The sequence below is a fragment of the Meleagris gallopavo genome, chromosome 2 (assembly GCF_905368555.1).
Source record: "Meleagris gallopavo chromosome 2, MGAL_WU_HG_1.1, whole genome shotgun sequence".
In the NCBI taxonomy this organism is placed as follows: domain Eukaryota; kingdom Metazoa; phylum Chordata; class Aves; order Galliformes; family Phasianidae; genus Meleagris; species Meleagris gallopavo.
The window spans coordinates 90,127,709-90,154,424 of record NC_139405.1 but is presented as its reverse complement, the minus strand read 5'-3'; the positions used below and the strand labels follow the sequence as shown (position 1 = coordinate 90,154,424).

Below are 26,716 nucleotides of genomic sequence, written 5' to 3'. Positions count from 1 at the left end.
AGCTCGATTTACTTGTGCATGAAACACGGGATGTTACATGGGCATGGATGGGGCTTATAATGGGGTAGGTGCTCAGTTTCTGTGTCTGACAACCACAGGTGTATGTGGGAGAGAAGGGGTTGTGGAAGCAGGCTAGTGCTGGAAAATGTTTATTTTGGATGTAAGAAAAAAGGTTTTTTTTATGATAAGGGTAGTGAAGGAAAAACAAGTTGCGCAGAGGGGTGGTGGATACCCTGTCCCTGGAGACACCCAAGGCTAGGCTGGATGGAGCTGTAAGCAACTTGCTTTAACTGTAGGTGTCCCTGTTCATTGCAGGAGGGTTGGACTGGATAGCCCCTAAGGTTCCCTTCTAACTCATGTGATTCCATCAGAAGAGGGATGGCCAGCAGGGACAGGGAAGTGGTTGTCCCCACCTACTCTGCCCTCATGAGGCCCCATCTGGAGTATTGCGTCCGGGTCTGAGACCCACAGTACAAGAAAGACACACAGCTGTTGGAGAGGGTCCAGAGGAGAGCCATGAAGATGGTCAGGAGGCTGGAGCACCTCCCCTATGAAGACAGGCTGAGGGAGCTGGGCTTGTTCAGCCTAGAGAAAAGAAGACTGCGGAGTGACCTCACTGCAGCCTTTCCATACCTAAAGGGAGCCTACAAACAGGAGAGGAATCAACTCTTTGAAAGGGTAGATAACTGCAGGACAAGGGGAAATGGTTTGAAGTTGAGAGAGGGAAGATTGAGATTGGATGTCAGGGGGAAGTTCTTTACAGAGAGAGTGGTGAGGTGCTGGAACAGGCTGCCCAGAGATGTGGTGGATGCCGCATCTCTAGAGGTGTTCAAAACCAGATTGGGTGGAGCCCTGGGTAGCATGGTCTAGTATTAAATGTGGAGGTTGGTGGCCCTGCATGTGGCAGGGGAGTTAGAGATTTGTGATCCTTGAGGTCCCTTCCAACCTGGGCCATTCTGTATTCTATGACTCTGAGAACGTGCTGTCCAGCAGTTCCTGCTCAGCACTTGCCAAAACAGGATCCCCTAGGTCTTACAGTCTGCTTGCGGCAGGACATGGAGAGGAGCCATAGCACTGTACAGTGGTCATCATTGTGACACTGACATCAGCTGTGCAGGTTGTGGGCAGCTGGATTTGACAGGTCAGTGGTTAGAGCACCACAGCATGGGAAGCACTCTGCCCTGTGAGGAGATCCCTGTCTCCATGCCCCCATCTGCCCAGAAACTGCTGTTTCTCTCTGCAGAGAGGGCACAGATCTGCCTGCGTCAACTGTGGTGATCCTTTCTCAGAGCAGAATGCTATGAAAAAGACTTGATGCTTCTTGAAATTTCAGTAATGCATCAAATATTGCCCTAAGTTTAGTAGTTCTATAGCATGTCTTAAGATTTCCAAGAGCTGAACTTTATGAGGCACATAGCCTTAGTTTTTAGTAAGCTGAATTTTTAATATCACGTCACAACTTTTTGAAAATGCTTTTGGTGACTCTTAGCATCTGTATCTCAGCTTTTGGTGATTCTTAACATCTCTATGTTGGTACATCTACATAAATCACTCCTCTTAGCAGTACTTCTTGTGTATTTACTTAATGGTTGTTGTTTTATGAGTATAAAAGCTTGTATGGATTTTATTATTATTTTATAATAATATAATTATTATTTTTTGCTAGAATACATTAATATTTGTTCCTTAATGTGGAATGGTTCTCTTCTCTTCTGCTTTCCTTTTTTTTTTTTTTTTTTTTTTTGTTTTGTTTGAATGTACTTAGTGTCAGCACTAATAAATATCATTATGAAGAAAGACCAACATCAGAGGACTCTGTCATTTGGTTCTGAGCTGTTCAGGGGTCCATGTGTAGTTTATAGACATTTGAAAGGAGACAGCAAAGTTCTCTAAACCTTAAAAAACTTTTGTCAGACTTCATAATTGTTGACAGAATTTATTGCAACTGGGAATAGTACATTATTCATTTGTGTAACAGGAAATATTTTAATTGCTTCTATACAAGGTAGAAATTATTTTTAGACACTGTTGTAGAAAAATTCATAAACTTCAGTCTAGTTCTGAACAAGCCGGGAAACAAATTCTGCAGTCTGTGGGGAAGGGATATTTTTGATTTGGTATTTTGGATTAAAATGTATACGCTATGGTTGTTACATTCTTCATGCTTTTTTAATACCACGCTGCCCTCAGTTTTGTGAGTCATGGAGAAAGTAGCAGTGTGAAACACTCAGTTTTCCTTCTGCAGGTGGGACAGTTGTTTTCATTCCGGTTCTGTCAGGTGACTTCTTGTTTCATCAGGTTTGTCCGTTTTACAGTTTTAGTTTAGAACTGTACAAGGGATATTGTGGGAAATCATCTTATGGCCTCTAATTTGAAAGGCACCTTTGAAACTGTCTTGTAAGTTCAGCTTCTTGGCGGCTTTTTAATCTGCAAGTGCGTTTCCATGCTGTGCTCGGATACTTGTAGAGTATATGTAGCAGCAATTTTCCTTTATGGAAAGTTAATTGGGAATGTTTTGTAAGTTCTAGTGGGGCAGGAAGTGAGGCTTCAGTGATAGTGTCATGAATTACTTTCATTTTGTGTGTATTCTGCAGAGTGGGAGTTAGGCATCTTTCTCACATCCAAGACCTCCTTTTGTTACAATAGCAACTCACTACGGACATTTTTTCACCCTTGTTCATACTTGTATAAAATCTCCTTGTTGCCTTGCTGTTGGAAAATTCATACTAAAAAGTTGTGTTCTGGCTCTAAAATACTTTAAAGAGTGGAAAAATGCAGGCGAGCCATGGCCCCCTCAGCCTACCGATCTTTTGGGGGTTCAAAACCAAGCCTGCAAATTAGGGAGGCCACAGGAGTGCTCTGAGGGGAGAGGCGCTCTTGTGATGAGAATGGATGTATGTTAGCAGGGCAAAGCCAAATTCTTACTACGGTTCGTTATGGAAATATGATTTAATTTTCTGTCTGTTTCCATATCTTTCTAAGTAAGGTCACTGTGTGTGTATGTCGTTGGAAGAGAGCAGAATCTGGGCTGTCGCGGTCAGTTGCACCCGTAGAAGGAAACTGCTGCACTATGAGCTTCTTTTGAGATTTACATCTCTTGGATGTTTTCCTATAGTCAGAAATCTGGCTTTTACTCTCATCAAAATACTGAAGTTGATTTTGAGACCAGGGACATGTGAAAGTACAAGTTGCTTTCAAGGGGAACAATAATAAGTTTGTGCTAAGCAAAATTTGAAAAATATTTTTGCAAACCTGTGTTTTTCAATCAAAAACTGGATTCATGTTTTTATTCTAAACCGCCCAAATCAGCAAGACTGTGGGAAGTGATGCATAACTGGACAACACTGATTCATGTCCTACACGTTAGCTGCTCAGGAAGCCTGAAGCTTAATGTCAAATGTGTGGGTGAAGCAGTTAACCAGAGCAAAATAAATTGTTCTACTTACACAGTGGTGAATAGGGGCATTATCTTGGGGAATGTCTGTTTCGGTGACTTACTGTTCTGTACAGCACTTGTTACTTGGGACTGAACCATGAATCCAGCTATTAGGATCCGAGATCAAGGTCAAACGTTCACTCTCATTTCTGTTCCCTAGTCTGTTTTTTAGAAATACTTTCAAAATGATTGCAAAAAAAAAAAAAAAAAAAAAAAAAAGTTGTTTCTAGTTACAAAGTTAGGAAAATGTGAGCATCTTCTAAGATTGCAGAGCTGTTTCTTGTGATCATCTCATTAAATATACATAACAAGGATACAGTTTCAAGGGGATAAATGTTATTTCCTTATCTGTGAGATTAGATTGTAAGTTGTAAAAAAGTCGAGAGCAAATATGTAAATCTCCTGCAAAGTGAGTCTTGGGCCTAAGACTTTGTATTTTACACCATTTTAAAGCTTTCTGTGTGTCTGATGCTCAGAGTTCCCTTAGCATTTTATATACGATATTTTGTGTTGTTGCAAGCCATGAATCGTCTGTTTTCAGTCTCAAAAACTCTTTCAAAAAGAGAGCTAATTAATCATTTTCAAGTCAGGGAAATTGTGGAGACCAGTGATGTTAGAACTAGGTGCAGAACTTACTTGGAAGACTGCCTTCTAATTTATTTATTTTTATATCTTTGAAGATGAGATTCACAGAATCACAGAATTGTAGGGGTTGGAAGGGACCTCTGAGATCATCGAGACCAACTCCCAAAATTCTGTGAATATGCAATTTCTACTTTTCTTCCTTACTCTAATTAGTCTTTAATGGCTGCGTTTCCTAATTCCTTATCTATTTAAGTAATGTTTTGCTGTTGTAAGATCCAAAGAAATGAACGCTGTGTTAATCTTTCTAAGGCATTCATTATGACTTTAATTTATGATTTAAAATGTACTTCCATATTTTATTCCATATAGTTGCTTTAGAAACACAGGAATAAGCATCTGTATTTATATTCTTAATAACTTGAGTCACGAGGTGAAAAAAATTGTTTAGTTGAACACTTCTTCATGGTCAGATATAATTATCTGTAATGGTTTGTTTGTTTGTTTATTTTTCTTTCCACCCCCCCCCCCCCCCAGGGATAAGTAGTAACAACAAAAGTAATGGTTGCTACTCTTTCAAGGACAGTAGTAACCAAAGAACTGGAAATTTTTAGGGAAGGTGGCTCTGTCAGAACTGGTTTGCAGTAAAGCAGTGGGAACTGAATCTTCAGTGTAGTGTATCATTTCACTTGAGTCATCGGAAAGAGCTTCTGATACATCTCCTGAGTTGTCATCAGTATCTTGAATGACAACCTGTGGTTGTAAAACCAGCATGCTTGCATTTAATGTAGGTTTGACCTTTGTTTTTGAGTGGAAGAATGGATTAGGTAGGAAAAATTACCAACTCTATCTATAGAAGATGTCCTCTGCAGTCCTCTTTGTTTATTCTCCCCTGACAAGAAGTCAGGATCCTTGTGTAGTGAGAACCTGTTTTGCTGGGAAATCAAAATAGTTTTTAGGAGGCTGGAACTTCTCCTGTGACAGAAGTACTGTATTCTACACGTGTGGCTCATCAGTACTAGAGAAATGCATGTTTGTGAATAACATTTAAGAAGTCTCTACATAATAATTCTTTCTATTATTGTAGCACGTATACATATTAATCATACATAAATTTGCATCAGAATTGAAGTGTTATGAAGCATGTGAGGGTCTTCTCTGACTTAGAAACCTTCGTGAGAGTGTTTCCAACAAATATAGTACTTAATCTCCAATATTGGTAGAGAGTAATTTGAATTAAGTTTGAAAGATAAAATTTTGGAAACAAGATTGCTTTTCCAGATGATGTTAGTTACTTGATTTCAATAAAATTTGGAGCATTTTTTTCTATGAGCTTCTAGTATTCATATTTCTATTTGGATGTGTGACGCAGAAGGTCATGGCTGTGAGCTGGCAACACAATCCTCTAGTTTCATAGAACAAAGGCATCAGTCCTGACTAAAAGGTATGTGACCCTGGCATTACTTGTAGTTCCTCTGGTGTCTGTGACTATTTTGGTACAGCTGGTCTGTAGGACGGAAACCAAAACCCAGGGTGATGTTCCTGTTTTACCTGTGTGTATTCAAGCTGTTCTCATCACGAGAGATAGAAGAAGCAAAGTCTTTTTCATCAAAAGTCCATTTCCCCAAAGCACACTCAGGAACCTGCTTTGTTCCCTGGTTTCAATTACTTTTAATCCATATTTCTCCTCATTTCATAAATATTTGTAGGTCTCAGCTTCCCCATCTGTAAACAGCTGAGTGCTACGGAGCTTAACGTTTGTTAATGTCTGGGTTAATGTTTGGTTTGGATTCAGCAAGGTTGTTCGCAGAATAGCACTATGATCTATGTGGATGTACTACCAGAGGGGTGAAAAACTGAGTAGCTAAGTGGGCTAAGTGTGTTGTAACCAACCTGGAGGCTGGTGACAAGAGTTTTGCACCAGCCATCTGCTGCACAGTGTAGTCTTTTTACTATTTTACATGACTTGAAACATGACCAGTCCTCGCTTCTGAAGTTTGCCAGTGGCAGCAAATCAGGCAAAGAGGAGAGCAGTGATGAGATCAGCAGGAGGTAGGCAGGTCAGAGGAACAGGTTGACAAGAGCTTTGGGAAATCCATCAAGGACAAGTGCAAGGTTGTGCTTGTGGGAAGGAAGAGCTCCTTTAAGGGGAAGGATTTCCCTTCACTCTGTGCTTGTCAAACCACACCTAAAATACTGCACCCAATGTTCTGTCCCCGGCTCACCCTGCCCTGATTCAGGAAAGATGTGGATGAAGTGGAGCAAGCCAAGCACAAGGCTGCAGTGGTGATGGTAGGCTGTGATGCTGCTGTATGAGGAGTGGCTGAGGGAGCTGTGCTTGTTCAGCCTGGGGAAGAGAGACACTGGGGGGTCTTCATGGCAGCTCACCTCCACCTGTAGGTTCAAGGCAGGATTACAGACAATGATAATAAATCTCAAATTATCAGACATCTAGCTAGATACAAGAACAATATTTTTCTCTAGGAGAAAGAAGGAGTTTTCAGAAAAATCTGCGAATGGGATCCTTGCTGTTTTCTTTTCCCTTTCTTCTGATGATGTACAGAGAAGGAATTCAGTCTAGGTTAAGAAATGTTACAAATGATGTTCTCTGAGAAAAGGAGAAAGAGAATATCAATCTTCAGCTGTGTTCTCAGAGTGTCCCTGTGGATTGATTCTTGTTCAGTGCTTGCTGTCATGCTGTTCTCTAGCTCTGAGCAAAATACTGCTTGATGTGAGGAAGGGTGGTGGGAGAAGCCATCAGACAAGTGGATTCTGTTTGTGCTCTGAAAAATGTGCATCTGCAAATCTGACCATGTTTGCATTGTGGCTGGTAAGAAAATTTCCCTTGACTGTTTCTGAGCCACAAATTAGGCTTTGTGTTTATACATATGGAAAAGTAAACACACAAAAATTAACCTTCCTCCTCCTGTGTTTTCTGTTCTTGCTGCTCTGTGCCTCCGAAACACAGTTATATTAAGTATCGACAAGGGCATACAAGTATCACAGGCTTTCTCAGAGAAGTTACTTTGCAGCTTACCTACATTAAGACTTTTTGAGTCACAGTCCCTTAGAAATCAGTCTCCTAGTTTCATCTTTTCTGGTTTTTATTTTAAAAATGCTAGCTTGCTCCTTTTTTCTGCACTGTTAAGAATGAAGAATCTCAATGTCTCTGCAGTTACAATGCACTTTCCTTAAAGAAAATACATGTAGCCTTTACTGTTCTTAGGCTTTAGAATTGGAAATCTTGGCAGTGCATGTCTCTGTCAAGTTCAGTGGATAGATACTGTGCCATTAGCTGTGACCACTGAGCTGCCTTATAGTTTTGGAGATGTTTGCTTTGGTCCTTCTGACTATTGCGTAAATGACTTCTAGAAACTAGTTTTTATGGAGTAGAAATGCAGATGTTGATCATTATTTGTGTCCTGGTAGCTGAAAACTGGTGGTCTATTGTTTATTGCACAATTAGAGGAAATTTTTGATGTACAGTCTTATCTGAGAGACCTTCTAGTCCTGCAGGTAGGAGAGCTTACCAGGAATAATTTCAGCAGTGCTGTGGGGGGGGGGTAGGGGGGGGAAACTGAGTCACAGAAAGGAGTACTGCTTTCTTCCGTAGCCTTTGGACAGGTCTTATTTTCTATGCTAAAACTGCCATTGTCTGTGTAATCAGAATTTCAGTCTTACATGCCAGGCCACTGGTCTTCACTGTACAAGTGTTAGGGCTTCTACAGTAGTTTCTGAGTGGAGAGCTAAACTGAGAACTTGCTAAGTTGGAGAGCTCCTGTTCTACTTTCAGTCTGTAAATATGAATGTTGCCTACTGCTCTTAATAGTTTGAGAGGAGGGGGCCAAGTGAGAGAACCGGGAAGCAGACAGTGGAAGTGATGGTCAGTCTTTTGGCCAAAAAGGATTGCCTGCCTTTGTGAAAGAACTGGGTGTACGTTGGTCTTATTCCTAGTATCTGCTGTATGTTGGGTCACAAAGGAGAAAAAGATGAAAAGGAGACTGTCAGTAGGCCACCACTATGGTCCACAAAACCCACTGCAACCTCTTTACCAGAGCCTGGAAGAAAAAAGGTAAGGAGTACTGAGTAGGTGGGAAGCTGGAAGCTAGTGGGAAATCTTAACCTTTGGGTTAGTGAACTTCAGGAGGTTCTTTCTGTCCCTGTGTTTCTGTGATTGCTGTGAAGCCTGGAAGCTGTTTATGTCATTAATTAATGGTAATTGTGTGTATGAGGAAAAAAACATATATTGGTAAAAGGTTTATTTTTTTTGTCATTTGCATTATTTCAAGCCTGTTTTTAAGCTCTTCAAATTGATAGTTTTATAATGTAATACACATGAATATGATAGCTCTTGTGTTTCATGTTTAATAGATTTTTTTTTTTTTCTATTTGCTACTTTGAAACGTATTTTTGATATTCTCATAGGTAAGTTTCTTAAATGATCTTGTGTTAAACTGAGTGAAGTCTACTCAACACTGGTGGTATTCTATCTGGTATATACTGTGGAGTTTGGGGCCCAGAATAAATGAGAGACTGGCAAACTGGAGCTAGGCCATTGAGGGCTGCCATGGCTGGGGTACTAGAAAAGATCAGGAGATCTTTAGTTGTAAGAAGAAAGGACTAAGGCAGTTGAATTGCAGTCCTCTGCTCTCTCAGGAGGAGTTATAACGAGGATGGAGCCAGACTTTGTTCAGAGGTGCACAATAAGAGAATGAGAGGCGATGGTCGCAGGCTGCTGCAAGGGTAATTCCAGCTGGATGTGATGAAAGAGTTCTTCCTGACGTATTTAGTGAGGCTTAGGGGCAAGTTGTGAAATCTCCATCTTTTGGGGAGCTTTCAGAATTTGTGTGGAGATGAAAGCAACCTGATCTAATTTTATAAATACACCTGTCTTGAGCACAGGGGAGAAGTTTCAGTGGTCCCTTCCAACTTAATTTGATATTTGATTTCTGTGATTACCACTTAAACTTGTGTATCTGCACAGTTTGAGACTTCTGTTAGTGGTCACAACTGCTGGAATCAATAGGGAAAAAGTACTGCAGCTACATATGCCACATGAGTTGTATACTCCGGGCTGAACTGAATTGCCTAGCTTAATCTTGATTTAAAACCCTTTGATTTCAGTTAGCTCCCCGATCTCTCAACAGAAGAGTAAAAGGTTTTTATGTGTGGTGCTGCTGGAGAATGTTCCATGAACACTGGCGTGGTTATTTCTGGCACATAACATGGGGATTATTTTATCTTTATGAAGAGTATTACCAAAATTCACAGTACACAAGCTCTCTTTGCCACTGGAACATTTATCTCAGTATCTAAAATACATAGAAAAATCTGTGGAACTTGAAATAATGCAATGTATAAGTCAACTCATAAGGCATTCTTAAGTAAGAAAGTATATCTTTCTTCTTGTGAATAACCACACTGTTCCTATCAGAGAAAGCAGGTCAGCAGTTAGGGCTCTAACACTGGGTCTGTGTCCTTCCTCTACACAATTCCTGTGTAATTTGAAGCATGTCACTGAGCTAGATCAAAACAGAAAACAAGTTGAAAGCTTCCACAGTTCTATATATGCTTCTTGTAAGGGTTGCTTGTCAGGAAGAAGAGTATTTTTAAAATCACTGTTGAAGCAAGTTCCACATGTGTTTAAAAACTGACATCCTGTTTAAAAATGAAATAAAAAAAAAAAAAAAAGAGGGCCTTTACGCTGCCTTCCTAAAGATGCATTTGGCAGAGGTGCTGAGACTAACTTCCAGAGCTTTGCCAGCATGTTTCAGATTTGAAAATACGTGTTTCAGAGATGGTTGTAAAGAATGATCTATTTTTTAAAAGAATAAAGAAATAAAAGAATTAAGAAAAATACCCTTCTCTCAAGCCGTATTTTTTTCCCTTATTTTGCCTGACAATTTCAGTTTGGCAAAATGCATTCCAGAACTTTGTAAGTAGGAACAACCTTTGAGCTCTGCAGATAGAAATGCAATGAGAGAGACTTTCGGAGGCATGCTGTGTAGTATAAGCACTCAGTGGAGTATTTTGTGTGTGACTGACATGTTGTATATGTGCATGAATCCTTTCCTGGCTCCACAGTTACTTGTTTTCATCTAGGACTTGATTACCTTCTAAGGCTGGGTTGCATTTTGAGGCAATTCTTTCAGCCACTGCCACCTTTTCTGTAGTTGGCAATTCATTTTGCCTCCATACTCTAATTCGTTTAGCTTATTAGTTCTCTACCATTCCTGAATTTCACCATCTCCTTCAACTTAACCTTTCCATAGATTGGCTACAGAGACTTTCCAAGCACTTGAGCTATTTTCTGTGCAGAAATGCTGACTCCTTGAGATAAACATCAATAGATGACTCAGGAGTAGGACAAAAACTTATGCTACCCTTATATGCTACCTTTCCACTTAGAGCAAAAATGGTTTTGCTGCATTATGTGCCTGTTTGTCCTTCTGATGACATTGGAGTGTTCTTATTAAATACCATTTGGAGGAAGGAAGGAAAATGTATGCTCCCTCTTAGTGTGTATTCAGGAGCAAAGTACGGGAGTGTTTTGTAGGTTTATCTTTTCTAAAACAGCCATACTCTACTGGAGAAAAAGAAGGTGTGCATGGGGAGTGCTCACCACTGTTTCAGCTTTCTTCAGAAGAGGTGGGATTAGAATGGCTCAAGCAAAATTTTTAAGATTAAAGCCCCTTCTCCCAACCCAAAGTTAAAAGTTGTGATTTCTTATTCCCAAATGGAGAAAAGCATCATCAAAACTTCTGATCTTCCTAGGATTTTTGTCCTGTTATCCTCAGGATGATTTTGAAGCAGAATATGTACACCAAACAGACACCAACGTAGCATGTTTTAATAATCTGTTTGTAATTGTCACAATGGGAGCTGCAGAGTACCAAATAGTTTGAAAACTTCAACTTTATTCATCTGGCTTATTGAGATCACTGCACTTCCTGGCTCAAGTACTGAGAACTATGTACATAAAAATTTGGACTAGATGTGTTCTGAAGCAAGAAGCCAGGCACATCTCCTCTCTTCCATTGTGTTATTAGCTATGAGCCTGGCCAAATTGAAAAGGAGTGTCTGTATAGCTGGAAATGATATTCATGTAAAAAAAAAATGTTCCCTTCATTTTTGCAGGGTTTTTCACTCAGCTGAAGGCGTGGTGGATACACTAGGATGGACACAGAGGAATTCCCTCCCCCACCGCCAGAAGGTAACTCAAATAATTTTTGTTTTGCAAGTAATTTCCATTGTAACAATGCAACTTTATTTTCAAATGTATTTTGAAGGGGTTTTTTTGCTCGTTTCCCCCATATGAACTTGAAACTTTCTCATGGAAATACTGAACTGTGCCCCACTGAAACATGAACTTCCAATCTTCTCTGTTTTGTTCTTGAATATTGCTTGCTGGTGTTGCGACAGCATAGAAGGAAGTAACTGGGAGACTGATTGGTCTTTACAGTCCCTATCTGCAAATAAACATTTTCTAAGACAACTTAGTGTGGACCGTATCATCACACCTTTGTCTTGTACTTCATTGACCCCAAGCCCTCCTGCATGTGGTGCCCTGTAGAGGTCAAACGAGCAAAGCTTGTCGTGTGGAGAGGATATTCAGGCCAGCATCTCAAACATCTGGACAAGATTGGAGTCTGAATTGAGGGAGAAGTGAGCTGTTAGGGCATGTGCTGCCTCCACAGGTCGTGTTAAATCACAGCAATGTCTGCTGAGGGGCGTAGCTGAAGGACCACCTGATGCTGCAGTTCTCTAGCTCCAAGTCTTCAGCATGGTGCTCAGCCAATATGTGTCCGCATGAGAAGTAGAGGGGAAACATGCATGGCTAAACCTCTCTGTGGTCAGAGCATTGAAATTTATGGAAGATTATTATGTATGCTGGGCAATGGAGCCAGTTCAATAAAATGTTCCTCTCGGTGCCCCTTGGCTGCTGTATGCCAGCAACTGTATGGCTGCTGGTACAGTTCAGGTTTTGGATGAAACAAAGACAGGATTATGAAGACACTTTATCACTGTCTTCAGCATTCTTTCTTGCTAAAAGAGAATATCACCTATAGCTATTTCTTCCCATTTCATTTCTTGTAAATGCATCTTTGAATAGTTTCTGATGTTTGTATATTTTAGATCTTGAAAAGATTCGGCTGGTTGGATGCTAAGAGACTTCCTAGGAGTAATATCATATATGCTTTTCCTGATCTTGTTCTTCCCAACGTTGTTATTTATTGAGACGTGATTATGTGGACCCATCGTTGAACTCAGTATAGCCGTTCTTATTTTGGTAAAGTTGATAGTACAGACTGCATCAAAAGTGACTTTTGTAGTCTTCTCATCATTTCTGGTCTGTTTCTCATGTATGCATTTATATGTATATAAATATATATATTTTTTTACAACAATATATATTAAAAAGCATATATTAGCATATGTATATTAGTAATAAATGTTATTACTTAAAGGATGTTTTACTACTTGTTCACATAGCTCTATGAAAACTTTCAAATGTGAAGGGGAGTTTATCTTATTGTTGTTCAACTATAAATCTTCAGGAATTTAGGAATCACCATTCTAGATTAAAATTGCTTTCTCTCTAGCTTAGGCATTGCCACAGGCAGAGGTCTATTACTAGATACTACCTAAGAAATGGAGAACGTGAGAGAAGCAGAGTTGTGAAATCAGCTTTTAATGGGTTAGTTTTTGGAAGCATTGTTAACAGTTTTATTTATGCTTGAGATGTTGCTGAGGTTATTGCTGGCATAATGCTTTTCCTGTGGCTTGTCCTAATCCGTGAGGCCAGGACTGTAAGTTTAACTCCGTTTTGTTTAGGACGGTTACTGTGAAACTGTCTTTATCAGTTAATCCATCTCCTAAGAAATGTAGTGCTGTGGAGGAGGAGTCAGCCATAAGGAATCAATATTTCCAATTGAGCAGGAGCTGCCAGTGTTTAAAGACAAGCAATAATCGTAGCAGCAGCTGTAACTTCATGTATTATATCAGTGTGTGGGGCACTCTGACAAAAATTCGGGGTTACGTAGTTTAGTATGATTCCAAAACTCAAAGCTCTTAATGACATGTAGAACTACGTGTATCACGGGCTTGTTGCTCCTTAATATGCTAGCATGAAACCTACTAACATAAGATGATTCTCTGCTCAAGATGCTGCTCTGCATGATCTTGTGTCAGTGTGCGCTTTCCTTGTCATTTCAAAAGCTGTGTCAGAAATTATCAGAATTAAACTATTTTTTTTACTTCACTTGTGCTAATTCTTTTTAAAAAGCATATTTCCAAAGGAAATATCAGTGAATTTTGATCGGTAAGTTATAACAGTTACACTAAAATACACTTTAGTTCACTTTGTGGGTAGTTCTCATAACCCCTTTTGCAGATGGGAAGCAGGTGAGAGTTTTAGGGCCAAACACATACCAGAATTAAAGGAAGAAGAGGTAGAGGTTTATATATATGGTTTATAACAGTCAGTGTTTTCATGGAATACATAAGCACTGGCCACTCTTGGTGTCTGCTCAGAAATGAGGAGCAGCATCTCTTCGTGCCTTCAGACAGTGGACAAATAGGTGAATTACCACAGCTTGTAGAGAGGCTGAGACTCCCATGGTGTGCTAATACAGGACTCCTGCAACTACACAAATCTTAATTGCTGCTGTATAAGTATTCTAAAATTCTGAACTGGGATGGCAGATCAAATCACTTGCTATTTTTTTCGGAAGTTGAAAGTTGTGTAGTTTCTTTTTTTATTTAAAGGTGTTCATCTTTTACTATAAATCTAAATTTTATTCTTGTCAAGTTTTTGGACAAGTTACTTCCACAAGATTATTTGTATCAATCCTAGTGTTTAAAAAGGATAAAAATAATGGTAAATCTGCATCTTTGCAAAAGGGACAGCTTAAGAACGTGTATGAAAGCTATACAATTAGGTTTATGTTAAATAATGTCTTCAGCAATAATCATCTGAATCTCTACATTGTTTGAGAAATGTGAAGTAAAGTATTGTTGAGGTCAATAATAGAGCTTCCTCTGCCACTATTTGATTAAAAAAAAAAATCTACATCTGATAGAAAAAAGAAATTAACCTTTATTTATTTTATTTATTATGCTTATGCAACATCTTTGCTTATAGCTGTTTGGACATTCCATTCGTGCACAGCTAATCAGGCAGTGACAAGTTTGTGCTAGTTAATTCCCTTACCTCAGAGCAAATTCAAGTACTCAGGAACTATAAGAAAGAAAGCCAGAAACACACCATATATATTCCTTCTTTCAAAATACATTACTTTAAAAAGTTTTTTTTTCTAAACTTGATTAAAAATTCCCTTGTATTTTTCTTTGAATACATTTTTATTGAATATATATGTTAGCAGGGAGAGGTGGATGGCTGCAAATGCTTCCCTGGTTGCAAGAATTATCTGAAAAGTGCTTCAAAATTGATACTTAACATAAAGAAATTTGATTATGACTAAAAAATTGTGTTTTAATTGACTGCTGTAATGGAGTGTAGTTATCCAAATCTATCTAGACAGAAAGGACATGATGTGGAATGCAGACTGTGCAGCTAGGAGTATTAAGTTTGTAATTCCCAGAATCAGGAATTGCATTACACTGTAGACAAGTTGTCTTCATGCTGACCAGTAATTTGAATTGGGTATTTAATGCTTGAATGATGTTTGCTTATCACAGAATTGCAGGGGTTAGAAGCGACCTCAAGAGACCATTGAGTCCAGCCCTCTGCTAAAACAGGTATCCTGCGATAGTCACACAGGTAGGAGTCCAGATAGGTCCTGAATATCTCCATAGGAGACTCACTGCCTCTCTGGGCAACCTGTTCTGTTCCAGAACTCCATTATGGTACTCAGTGCTTATGCTATTACTTTATTAGGAGATAACATCTCTGGCTGTTCATTTATTTACTTGGAAAACAACTTGTGATCTTGCAAGTAAAACCTTTCTCTTTAGCAAGGATTTGATAGGTTTTGATCAGGGTTATTCCACAAGCGGAGGCATCTTTGTGTACTGCAGGTACCTGAGGAGCCTCTTGCCTAAGGTAGGCAGGGTGGGGTGATAGGTGTCCAACAGGCTTCTGAGTCTGTTCTTTCTTGTCTGAACGTGCTTCTTCTTTGCTCTTCTGATACATGGAAGTATCCCTCATATGATTTCTATTTGGAAACTATTAGAAAACATAGGGTGTATTTCCTCCTGCTGAGTATGCTTGTCAGTGATTCATTCCAGCCATCCTAAGTTGCCTTTCACAACAGCTCTGAGACCTAAACTCTGCTCTGTAATGAACTGAGTCTGCCAAGGTAGCTTTACGTACAGTGATAAGACTTGCAGCATGGCTTCATTGCAGTACAGTTCTGGAGTCAGGAAGAGACTTCCCATTTTGCTTCCTATTTATAGTTATATATATATAAATATATATTATTGTTATTAGAATGAAATAGTGAAAATTCGCTATTCAATAAAAGGACATAATGAGAATGAATTTGACTGCATTGTCTCCATATTAATGCCAAACAATCTTTACCTGAGTGACAGTCATCCATAACTATATGTCATCTGGGAAAGATGAGGTGCTGCTAAAGCTGCTTGTGGTGAAGGGCTGTTCTCACCTCTTGCTGACTGTTCCCAATACTGTGAGTAAAACCAGGTGGGAAGCTTTCGTTCTGTTCCGCTGAAGGTTGGATACTTAAGATGTTCTTCAGCAAGATGTAATAAAGATATTTCCTGTTGTTCTTTAAGCTGTAAATGGGCTGATGGTATCTACAAGTCTCCAGTATAAGTTTAAAAGAACTTTATACAACTTTTTATGTAAATGATCAGCTCTCTAGAGCTGCAAATGGGGTATTTCTTTATTCCCATTATGTCCAGACATAAAGCAGGGAGGCCAAGGACTTAAATCTGGATATCCTGTATATGATTGAGTGCTGTGATTGTCTTCCTGCTTTTTTGTGTGTGTATTTGTTTGTCTGCCAGTGCCGGAACACTAAAATAGTCATAGTTCCTCTGTGCCTAACTAGGAAGTCTGTCTTGAATCTGAGAGCACTCTCCAGCAAGACAGAAGTAGAAACATCTATACTTTCATAAAAGTTCCCATTGGGGTGACTGCATTTTCTGAGAAAAAACAAACAAACAAAAAAACATTTATTAGCTCTAGAAGGGAGCTGCTGAGTGGCTGCCATGTTTTGCTGTAGAGATGACTGTATTTCTCTGCTAGAGGAACTGCCTTTTTTTTTTTTTTTCCCCTGTGTATTTCCTATATATATATGTGAGATTATTCAGTTAACTTTTTTTCTGTTAACGATGTTGCAATTTATTTAGATTTTAGCTGTTTTAACAAGCTGATTTTGTGACTGAGACGGAAATCATGCAGTTAAATCAGAACTTTTGTCAAGAAAGTAACTTGTACATTTTACAGTTTAGCTTATGGAAGTAAAGAACAGTGGGGGAAATGTGCTTGTTTTCAGGCTAGATTAGGATAAAAGATGTTACTTTGGATGATTGGGGGATTGAAATAAGAACACTGCTTAAATTAAATAGAATCTACACAGGGAGTTGGTCTTAGGCTAAATGGCATTGTTTGTTAGATATCTATTTTCAACATACAGACAGTTACAAATGATGGTAAAAGGGGAGCCAAGATTTCAGAAGAATGAGAACAGAATATGAATTGTAGTTATGAATGGTCCCTTGTTTTTGAAGCTGGCAGTAACTTGCTGGTGTCTGACATCCCATTTATAATAGAACAATTTATTTATTTCTGAAGATCACGTTGCTCTCAGTAAATAAAGGAAAATGCACTGGTTAAGGTAAGCATCAATTATTTCATGTGACAATTCAGACAAGCTGTGCAACAAAGAGTAACAAGAGTGTTCCCATTGCAAAAATGCAGTTGCACTGTCACATGTCACTCTTAATTATGTGTTTTTCTTCAAGCAAAGCGTATTTGAGAGTTGGAGGAAAAATGGAAAGAGATTAAACTTGTTACTGTTTTTAGCATCTATAAAGAAAAAAATTCATTGGGATGCAATTCTGTTTTTTTTAGTAATGTCAAATATTTGCTAGGTATACTGTATTTGTATTTTTGTACTTTGTTAGATAGAAGGTTCTTCGCTGTGATAGAATTGAGAGGTTAACTTTGACGTTTTGATAACATCTGTTTTTTTTTTCCTGAATAATAATTTGTAGGGGTTGTTGTTGTCTTTTTTTTCTGTTCTCTCAGCTAGTTTGCAGTGTGACTTTACTGCTTGACTTAACTTGCTCAGACATGGGTAGGACAAGGCCCAGATACACTGATTGGAAAGAGCAACTATTGAAGAGATAAAGAGATTCAAAGGGATGCCAGCAAAACTTAATCTTTGTTTTGGGGTAATTGATGTTTTTTCCTTAAGAGATAAATAAAATGTAAAGGAGTTGGTACTGATTTTTTTGAGTATTCTTGCAGGGAATATTTATGTAAATTATGAATTTTTAAAGATTTCAAACAGTGAGCCAACATACAAGTAGTGGATTATTGTTATTGTTATTATTGCCTCTTTTGCCTGTTTGTGGTTTGCATCTTGCACTAACTGGCCTAGATAAGTTGCTGCCAAATAACTGAGGGATTTTTGTTTATTCCCATGTTACTAATCCTTCTAGATACTCACTAACCACGCCTAAAACCTCTGTACTGACTGCATCTGTAGAGTTTACATAGAATAACTTTTTAATACATCATTGAAATTCTTTTATCTTGTGTGTAAGAAATAGTAAAAGCTTGTTTGCATTATGATGTCTTAGATAAATAATCTGATTTACTGAATGGAACATTTATCAGGTGCTGCTTATTTTATCTATAGAGAGGAACTGAACGATCAATTCCTAGCAACCTGATGAAAACATGTTTAACAAATATTTGAGGGAAGAAGCCATACAGCCCTCTATGAAGAATTTCTTTATCCTATCCCATTCAAATAAGCTTTCCAGGAAAAGGCAACCTTGTCATGATTTCATGAAATACAGAAGATGATTCAGTTTGCCAAAGAAAGGCTCTTGCGTTGTGCTGTTAAATAGTCTGGGTTTTAGCTCAGTGACTTCAGTTAGGTGAAAGCAGACTAATTCCTGAGAAGTCTTCTGTGAAGCTGGTACAGGTTTTCTCAGAGTCTGTAAGGTCATTACCTTTGTGCTCCATGGAGATGCTGTATGGGGCTGCTGAATCATGGCCTGAACCTCTGATTGATCACCTGAGGCGAGCAATGAGTCAGCCACAGGAGCACAGGTGAAGGCAAATCACCTGTGCTGCAGGAAGGGGTGGAGCCTGGCTCCACCTCTCCTAGACCCATTTAAGAGCTGACTGCCAGTGGGGAAGGATCTCTCTGGAGATCTGCTCCATTGGAGTTCATCTCACGAGCCCAGGACAGGGTGAGCGACTTTCTCTCATTACTCCAATATAAATTATATTAGCCAAGCTCCTGGATATACATACATACATATATATATATATATATATATATATATATATATATATGTATGTATATATGTATGTATATATTGTGTGTGTGTGTGTGTGTGTGTGTGTGTGTGTGTGTATGTGTGTGTATGTATATATATGTATATGTATGTATATATATATATGTGTGTGTGTGTGTATATATGTGTATATATATATATATATATATATGTATATATACCATCTGTATATCCATTGACTATACAGATGCACACACTGATAGATGTCTTTTCCAGACTCTGTGGCTGTCACAGGGAGAGACAAGGGGAAATTTGGATGCTGACACACAATGTTGTCCTGTGAGCGCTGAATTAAGTTTGGGGAAAGTGTCTAGAGGGTCTTTGCAGTCTCTTGTATTGCAAAGTAAAGTGGAAGTAAAATTAACTTTGGCTGGGAGCACTTTTACGCATCTAATTATCTGTTTTGGTGACTCCCCTTGTATTTCTACATGAAGAACGTGTGCCAACTAAGTGCTTAAGATGTCTCTTTAGCTTGGAAGAAATCCCTTCCTGATGTCCTGTGTGGACTGGCTGCAGCTTTGAAGCACGTGCCTTGGTTATGACAGCTGTTTTTGGCCATATTAGAGCCAAGGCAGAGCTTCCTTTCCGCTCCATGACCAGCAGGAGGTGTTGAGAAGGAATCTGATGCTAATGGACTGTAAGCTCATAAAGAAACATTATCTTTGCCCAACTCAATCCTGCATACACTGAGGTGATAGGGTTTCTGGTCAAAACTGTTAAAAGGATACTATAAAACAATTTGGAAGTTTGGTTAATGAGCTTTGTTGTAAGAACAGTTTTCATGAATTTGCTTGAATTCTGTGCATGTACCTTTTTAACCTGTAGCTGAACCTCAGTGTGTTTGAGCAAAAAAGACCTCCAAAGACACATTAAAACAATAATTAAAACAAATGGTAAGAAAGGGAATATTAAACAACTTGAACTTGACAGACTGTACCAGTGATTGACCTATACCCCCTTCACTGAACTTTATTAGACAGAATTTGGGAGTAGCTGGGCTCCTGCTGTCTTGTGTCTGGGGAGTTGCCCTGCTGAGCCTGTAAACCAAAGCCAGATGATTCGTACCAGCTACAAGCTGCCTGTAGATATATGCAGACAATGTTGCTGATCTTTATTGTTAAAGTAACAAGGTAGAAATGGAGTTTATAAACAGAGGATTAATGTTTACATTAATGTTGACTTCTTCCTCCCCATTATTTTTCTGAGATAATGGATTTGTCAGACTTGTGTATATTAAACTTTGCTTATGTGTCAGCCTATTTGTTTAGTGTTCTGTAGGTTGGAGAAATAAATGAGTAGGTGAGAAGCCAGCTGAAATCCAAAATATTTCCAGATTTTTCCTTAATTTACAGGACATAACCATTCTGTTCTAGCCTCTATATTTTTCTGTTGTATCAAGTGATAGTTTCTGTAAAAGGTAGGTTTATAGATGATTTCTTCACAATATATTGAGAAAATGCAAATAGTCGTTAAATCTCAGTTTAATTTTAAACATGTGAACTGGTTGCCTGTGCTACTTTGAGAGCACTATTAGATGGAATTATCTTTGGGAAGGAGTAGCCTGTCTCAGTGCGTGCAAAAAGATAAATCACTCCTCAAAGCAGCAGGCAGCTTCTGGGCCACACCTTGGCCATTACCACTGAAGGAAGGAGGCTAAGCATGTCAGGGCTTTCAAGGAAGTTGAGTGCTTTTAGGTGCAGAAAGCTCTGCTTTTAGGAGAGATTGCAAATGCTTCAGTTTTAAGATTGCTGGTTAAATGGTTGTTCAGCCCTGGTCTAATCATCTAGAAAACAGGCATTGTGGTGGAAGGATGTTGCTAATGTTCAAGACATAACATATTTCAGATTTTACTTTGGGTGGGTTCCAGCTCTTCTTAGTATGATATACATTTTTATACTTGAACTTTGTATTTTTTCTGTGGAATTGGGACGTCATGGTTCACCTGTTTCAGCCCCCCATAATCAAGTTACACTTACGCCTCACTAGACAACAGTCATTTCAGTCTAAGGAATTATCAGATGATGCAGCAGTTTCATGTTGCTAATTAAACAGACCGTATTAGAGAAATGCATATTCCTCAAGTAATTAAACAAGAACTGCTTCAACGTAAAAAGTAATCATTTGGAAAAGCAGCTATAATAGATTAAAAAATTGGAGAAATAAAGGCCAAGCTAGATTATGCTCTCTTGTGGAGATTTCTTTAACAAATGGTTATTTTCCCAAAAATACATCCACTATGTGGTCAAAAACAATTTTCCTAGAAAATCTTTGTATTTGATTTTCTTTTTTTCACATGGGATGTGTATCCTGTGCATAGCCAACATGCTTCTTCCTTCGTCTTCCAAAGGTGAATTCTTTGTTTTCCAATGACTTGTTCTTCTGCTGTTTGATTTCCATTTTATTGAAGCTCGTTTCTTTTTTTTTTTTTCCATATGTGTACTGTCCTTTTGGCAGCATATTGCAGGACGAGTTCAGCAATTCATACCCACGGTAGCCCTGGCTGAGCTTTGCTATATGCATCACAGTCAGCTGCCATGTCACATCAACTTATTTTGAGGACTTAGCTTACAGTGCATTCACAGTGTTTCCTGGTGAAATTTTAGTGGCAGAATCTACAAGTATAGTTTTGAAGTGGTCATGTCACCCAGGGACCAGACTGGGCTGTTTCTGGTCACAGCACTGGTGCCAGCAGTCACCAGAGCACTGAGTGTGAAGGCAGTTCATGTAATGGTCACAAAATGCCGATTTTTATGTAGCAGATTTTGTAAATACAGTGTAGTCAGCACTGAAAAGCATCCTGTAAGATTACAGAGGTGAGCTGTTTACGTTGCTGAACAGCCTAATTCATATTGAACGTTTTTGTTTTAGCCTGTGGGATGATGCTTTGAGTTGTTAATTAGCTTAAAGCTTAATTTTTAACACAGTGAGCAGTGTGTAAGACTTTTTGGTACTTGTAAATCGTTCCTGTTGTCTTTTTCCTGAATTCTTTTTCTTGGACTTGAACAGGCAGATTCATCCTTCATCTGACTTCAGTTTGGAGTTTGCTTTCTATCCAGAAGAGTAATGTCTGTTACACATGATTGGCAACAGTATCTGTATGTAATACATGTATTTATGACGAGAGAGGAGGTTTTGCTTATTTCTTTGTTGCTTATTTGGAGAAAGAGCCTGTTAATTGGTGTGGTTTTGCTTTTGTTTCCATCACTGGAAATACTCCTTGAATGCATATGTACTATTTTGTTTGTTGTTGTTTTTTGTGATTACTCTCCATAGAGACCTTTATTGCTCATACTGTGGTCATACTTTGGACATGTGTATGAGCTTTGAGTAATTAGCCATGTGCTCGTGCCCCTGGGACCTCTGTTTCCTGTAATGCCAGCTTAGCACAACTGCACGTGACTGAGGAATGATAGCCTCTGGCTCCCATCTGCTTTCCAGGGAAGGAAATGGAAGAGAGCCCGCACGTGGTTTTGAATACACTGTTTTGGTTTAGACATTTTTTTTCCAGCAAAGCAGACACTTTCCATCTGTGTGACTGTACAAGGAGCTAATTTATGGGTACTGGTGGTATGCTGGAAAAGTATGAGGAGCACTGCAGAGGCACTTGCTTCTGCTGTGGAGAAAGGCTCTCTATAGGCACTGTCAGGCCTGACCCTGTGTCACTTGGAGGTCCGGCTGTGGTTTGGAGGCACTGAGGCTGTCTTGCAACTCCCGGTAGCCTGACAGGAGCCAGGACAGGCCTCAGAGCTACTCCTGCCCACACTGATGGAAGAGCTGGAGCCTGGAGGAGACGTGGGAAGAGGCCCCACACTGCCCTGCTTCCAGGGGTTCAGTGCTGGGTCAGTGTGACTGAGATTGTGGATCTGTGCTTTTGTTTGCTGAGTCATAGAGTAATAAAATGGCTTGGGTTGTAAAGAACCTCAGGGATCATGAATCTCCAACCCCCTGCCACAGGCAGGGCTGTTAACCTCCGCATTTAATACTGGACCAGGTCGCCCAGGTCCCCATCCAACCTGACCTTGAACACCTCCAGCAATGGAGCGTTGACAACCTTGCTGGGCAGCATGACTCAGCACCTCACCATTCTCATAGTAAAGAACTTCCCCCCCCGAAGTCCTCACATGATGAGGTAGCTCCTGGGTGTTCATGTCTTGTCAAAGATCCCAGTGAGTAAAAATGTTCCATGAGTGTTGCTGCAGCCTGGCTTTGTCCTTAGCAGTTGGATGTGACTGTGCAGGCCTTGAGGAATATGAAGATCGGTGCTTATGAATATCCTGGAAAAAAATTACACGTGCATGCTCTAAAGGACAAAAGGGTATTTATTAATGGAAAACAGAAAATCCAAATGTGAAAGTTCCTTGGATGATAAAGCCTGTGGAAATACGCAATCAAGGAGTTAAAGCCTATTACTTTAAAGCAGTTGTTGCAGTGGTGTTTCTGGTCTTGAGTCCTCTTCCTCAGCTCCTCAGCTGGTCCAAGCCCTGTCCTTGCTCTCCAGGCTCCTCCTTTCCAGCCAAGGGGTTCCCAGGCACTTGCCCTTCTCAGCCACATAATAAGTGCTCCTTACATCACCTTTCTTATCTCTGTCTTTTCCTGTCCATTATTCTGCACATCACACACAAACTGTCTGGCTTACTTCTGTACCTTTCTCCCTGTGTGGGTGCTAAGTGGGCTAACACAGACAAGACAGACACAAACTAAATACCAGAGCAAAAGAATACTTGAGTTCAGTTTTCTTCTTTTCTGATACTGAAGAAATCGCAGTCACACGTGAAAGATACGAATGGGTAGAAAATATTTTGTTGCTTGCTAGCTGTAGGAATGGAGTTTAATTTGTGCTGAAAAGCTGTCAGATCATCCGGTGATGACCTGTTAACGCCCTTTAAAACTTTCAGCTGAATATGAATCATCTGCAGCTTTTGAAAGATTTACAAGTTGGCCAAATTGAAAATTTTTACAAGAGCAATTAAGGCTGTTCCTAGCATTTCTCAGGACAGACAAATATCAAGGTCCTGTTACAAAACTTCACCTGAAATAAAAACTGAACAGTTCTACAGCCCACTTAGCTTTGGGAGTAGTCTGCATGGTGTATCTGGGCCCAAATAATTAGTTTTTCTGAAGTAAGGATAATTTTAAAAGCAGTTGTAATGGATTTCTGTCATGAGAGTCTGAAAAGGAATAGAGTTCACAGCTCTACCTTTGATAAGATGAGAATATTTATATGATTATGTGCTTTTTTTTTTTTCTCTTCCTGCAGTTTTAATAGCAGTTCTGGCTTGAGGATGGCTTTGAAAGAGCTGCTTATATACTTTACTCATGTGAGAGCTACAGTTTCTGGGAAAGTTTTCAGATGGGACAGAGTAATTCTTTTTCCTTCAGGAATCAGTTTTTTTAAATATATATATTTGGGAATTGAGTTTTCCTTTTTTAAATATTCCTACTGAATGTTATTTTTTTTGAGGTTTTTCATTACTTTAATGAGGATATTTTTACTTCTGTTTATACTAATGAAGAACAGTCTCTCAGTTTGAAAATAGCAAAATGCTAAAATTTGTGCAGTTCCATTTCTTGTTGCTGTATGGTGTCTCACATTTATATGAGGAGCTGGGCAGATTATTGAGAAATAAGAGTCTGAAAAAGTGAGCATATCATTAGTTTTATGTGAGGGTTAAAGAGGATATCTCTGGAATGTGTCAAGGTGAAATAGTATGCACTTGAGTCGTTATGCCTGTTTGTTTTGCTTTGTAAGTTATCACTTTTTTTAAATACAGATAAGTGTTACTATGACTGCTCTCCTAATTATATAGAAGTTGTCTTTCAATCTCTCAAGGCGCTTTTAAAACCTTAAAAGAAGTGTGTTCATGAACAAGTATTTGATAGTAGCATGCCTGTTTCCCAGGGTTCCAAGTTTATTGTTACAGTGTCCCAGACTTGTGAATTATTCTTGCTTAGGATTCTTCTTGTATCCTGGTTTTCCATGGAAAAACTCAATTAACTTCTTAAGGACCATCTCCGATTTACATGGTTGCAAGGCAGGACAGAATTCTGCTTTTTTTTCTCCTGCTTGCACTGTATTCAAAGTTTATACACTTGATGGCAAGTGCTGTAGTATTTTGTCTTAAATATATTTTATTTATAAATGAAAATTAGTGGTGAAGCATCACTAGCTTCATCTCAGCTTTAAAATTAAGGTCACTCAGACTTGTAACTACTTAGCTATATTACATTCAACTGTAAACAGTTTAAGGAAAATGAATGGAAAAGTAGGTGATGCCAAGAACGTTTTGGAGTTGGCTGAACAACCAAAAATTGTTTAAATTTGCTTCTGCCTTCACAGGTTTCTGTAAACACAGCTTGCTTTTAAAGTAAGCTTAAGAAAAAGGAGCTTTGCTGAGTAACAAAGGACAGAGAAGTAATAATCCCACTTGCTTTTTTTAAGCAATTACAGTAGCACTTATTCCTTTTTCTAAATCAAAATTTACATTTTCACACTTAACCTGAAGGAATTTTTTCCACGTCATATTTCTACCTTTTTTTCCCCCCATGTTTTAAAACTTCAAATGTAGGTTGTTAGGAAGGAGAAGTATTTCTCTGAAGCATTTGCAAAGCAATTGCTGTAGAATGGCATCATTGGCATATGCTAAAAAAAAGTTTATTCAATTACTGTATTCTCATTGTTCTGACTGGTGCTTGTAAAATTAAGAATGTGAGCAGTAGTGAAAGGGCAAGTAGAATTTCTAATAAATAATTAAGATATTTGGAGTAATTTAAGATGGATTTTGTAATGCTGACATATCGCCCTCTTCTCACTCCTCTTTCCACCCCATCTCCCCCGCCCCCAAGGTTTTTCTGCAGTCACAATTACCTGGAAATCTTTTTTTTTTTTTTCTTTGATCATCTTGATTTACACCTAAATGATTGGAGGAACTGGAACATTCTTCACAAGTATGAAGAGTGGGTTTTTTTTTTCATTAGTCAGATTCAGCTCAAGTTTAACTGTTCTTTGTGTCATTCTAATTTATTGAACTCCCCAAGAACTGAAATGTTTTCATGTCCGTGTACTTTTTTAATGTAAGATAAACAACTATAGAAACAGTACATATTTTCAAAATGGCAGTTATTAAAAAAATATATTTATATATATATATTTAATGACATAATCTGTGTTTATCTGCAGTGCTGAACAGTTCTTCACTTGAAGCAAAGACAGAAACACAGAATGGCATGTGTTGCAAGGGACCTCAAGGATCACAAATCTCTAATCCCCCTGCCACATGCAGAGCCACCAACTGCCACATTTAATATTCTAGTATTCTGGATCCAATCTGGCTTTGAACACCTCTAGGGATGGGGCATCCTCAACCTCTCTGGCAGCCTGTTCCAGCACCTCACCACTCTCGCAGTAAAGAACTTCCCCCTGACATCCAACCTCAATCTTCCCTCCCTCAACTTCAAACCATTTCCCCTTGTCCTGCTGTTATCTACCCTTTCAAAGAGTTGATTCCCCTCCTGTTTGTAGGCTCCCTTTAGGTATTGAAAGGCTGCAGTGAGGTCACCCCACAGCCTTCTTTTCTCCAGGCTGAACAAGCCCAGCTCCCTCAGCCTGTCTTCATAGGGGAGGTGCTCCAGCCTCCTGACCATCTTCATGGCTCTCCTCTGGACCCTCTCCAACAGCTGTCTGTCTTTCTTGTACTGTGGGTCTCAGACCTGGACGCAATACTCCAGATGGGGCCTCATGAGGGCAGAGTAGGTGGGGACAATCACCTCCCTGTCCCTGCTGGCCACCCCTCTTCTGATGGAGCCCAGGATACCATTTGCCTTCCAAGCTGCAAGGGCACACTGCTGGCTCATGTTAAGTTTTTCATCTATCAAGACCCCCAGGTCCTTCTCCACAGGACTGTTCTCAAGGACTGCTCCTTCCAGTCTGTATGGATGCCTGGGATTCCTCCGGCCCAAGTGCAAAACCTTGCTCTTTGCTGTGTTGAACCTCATCAGGTTCACACGGGCCCACCTTTCAAGCCTGTTAAGGCCCTCTGAATGACATCCCTTCCTTCCACTGTGTCAACTGCACCACTCAGCTTGGTGTCATCAGCGAACTTGCTGAGGCTTAACTCAGTTCCATCATCGATGTTATTGATAAAGATGTTAAAGAGCGCCGGTCCCAGCACAGAC

General features: G+C 39.3%; 1 protein-coding gene across 7 annotated transcripts in view; it reads left to right on the top strand.

The window, feature by feature from the left end:
• The window catches only part of ARHGEF10 (Rho guanine nucleotide exchange factor 10), a 116,926-nt gene that overhangs the window by 1,414 nt on the left and 88,796 nt on the right, over positions 1-26,716 (top strand). For 6 of the 7 annotated variants that reach the window (XM_085217929.1, XM_085217931.1, XM_085217930.1 and 3 more), the window contains exon 2: positions 11,156-11,231. In XM_085217929.1, the coding sequence (XP_085074055.1) occupies positions 11,195-11,231 (37 nt within the window). In that variant the 5' untranslated portion in view covers positions 11,156-11,194. Of the gene's footprint in view, positions 1-7,979; positions 8,091-11,155; positions 11,232-26,716 lie in introns of those variants that run through there. The other variant, XM_085217927.1, reaches the window with a different exon arrangement.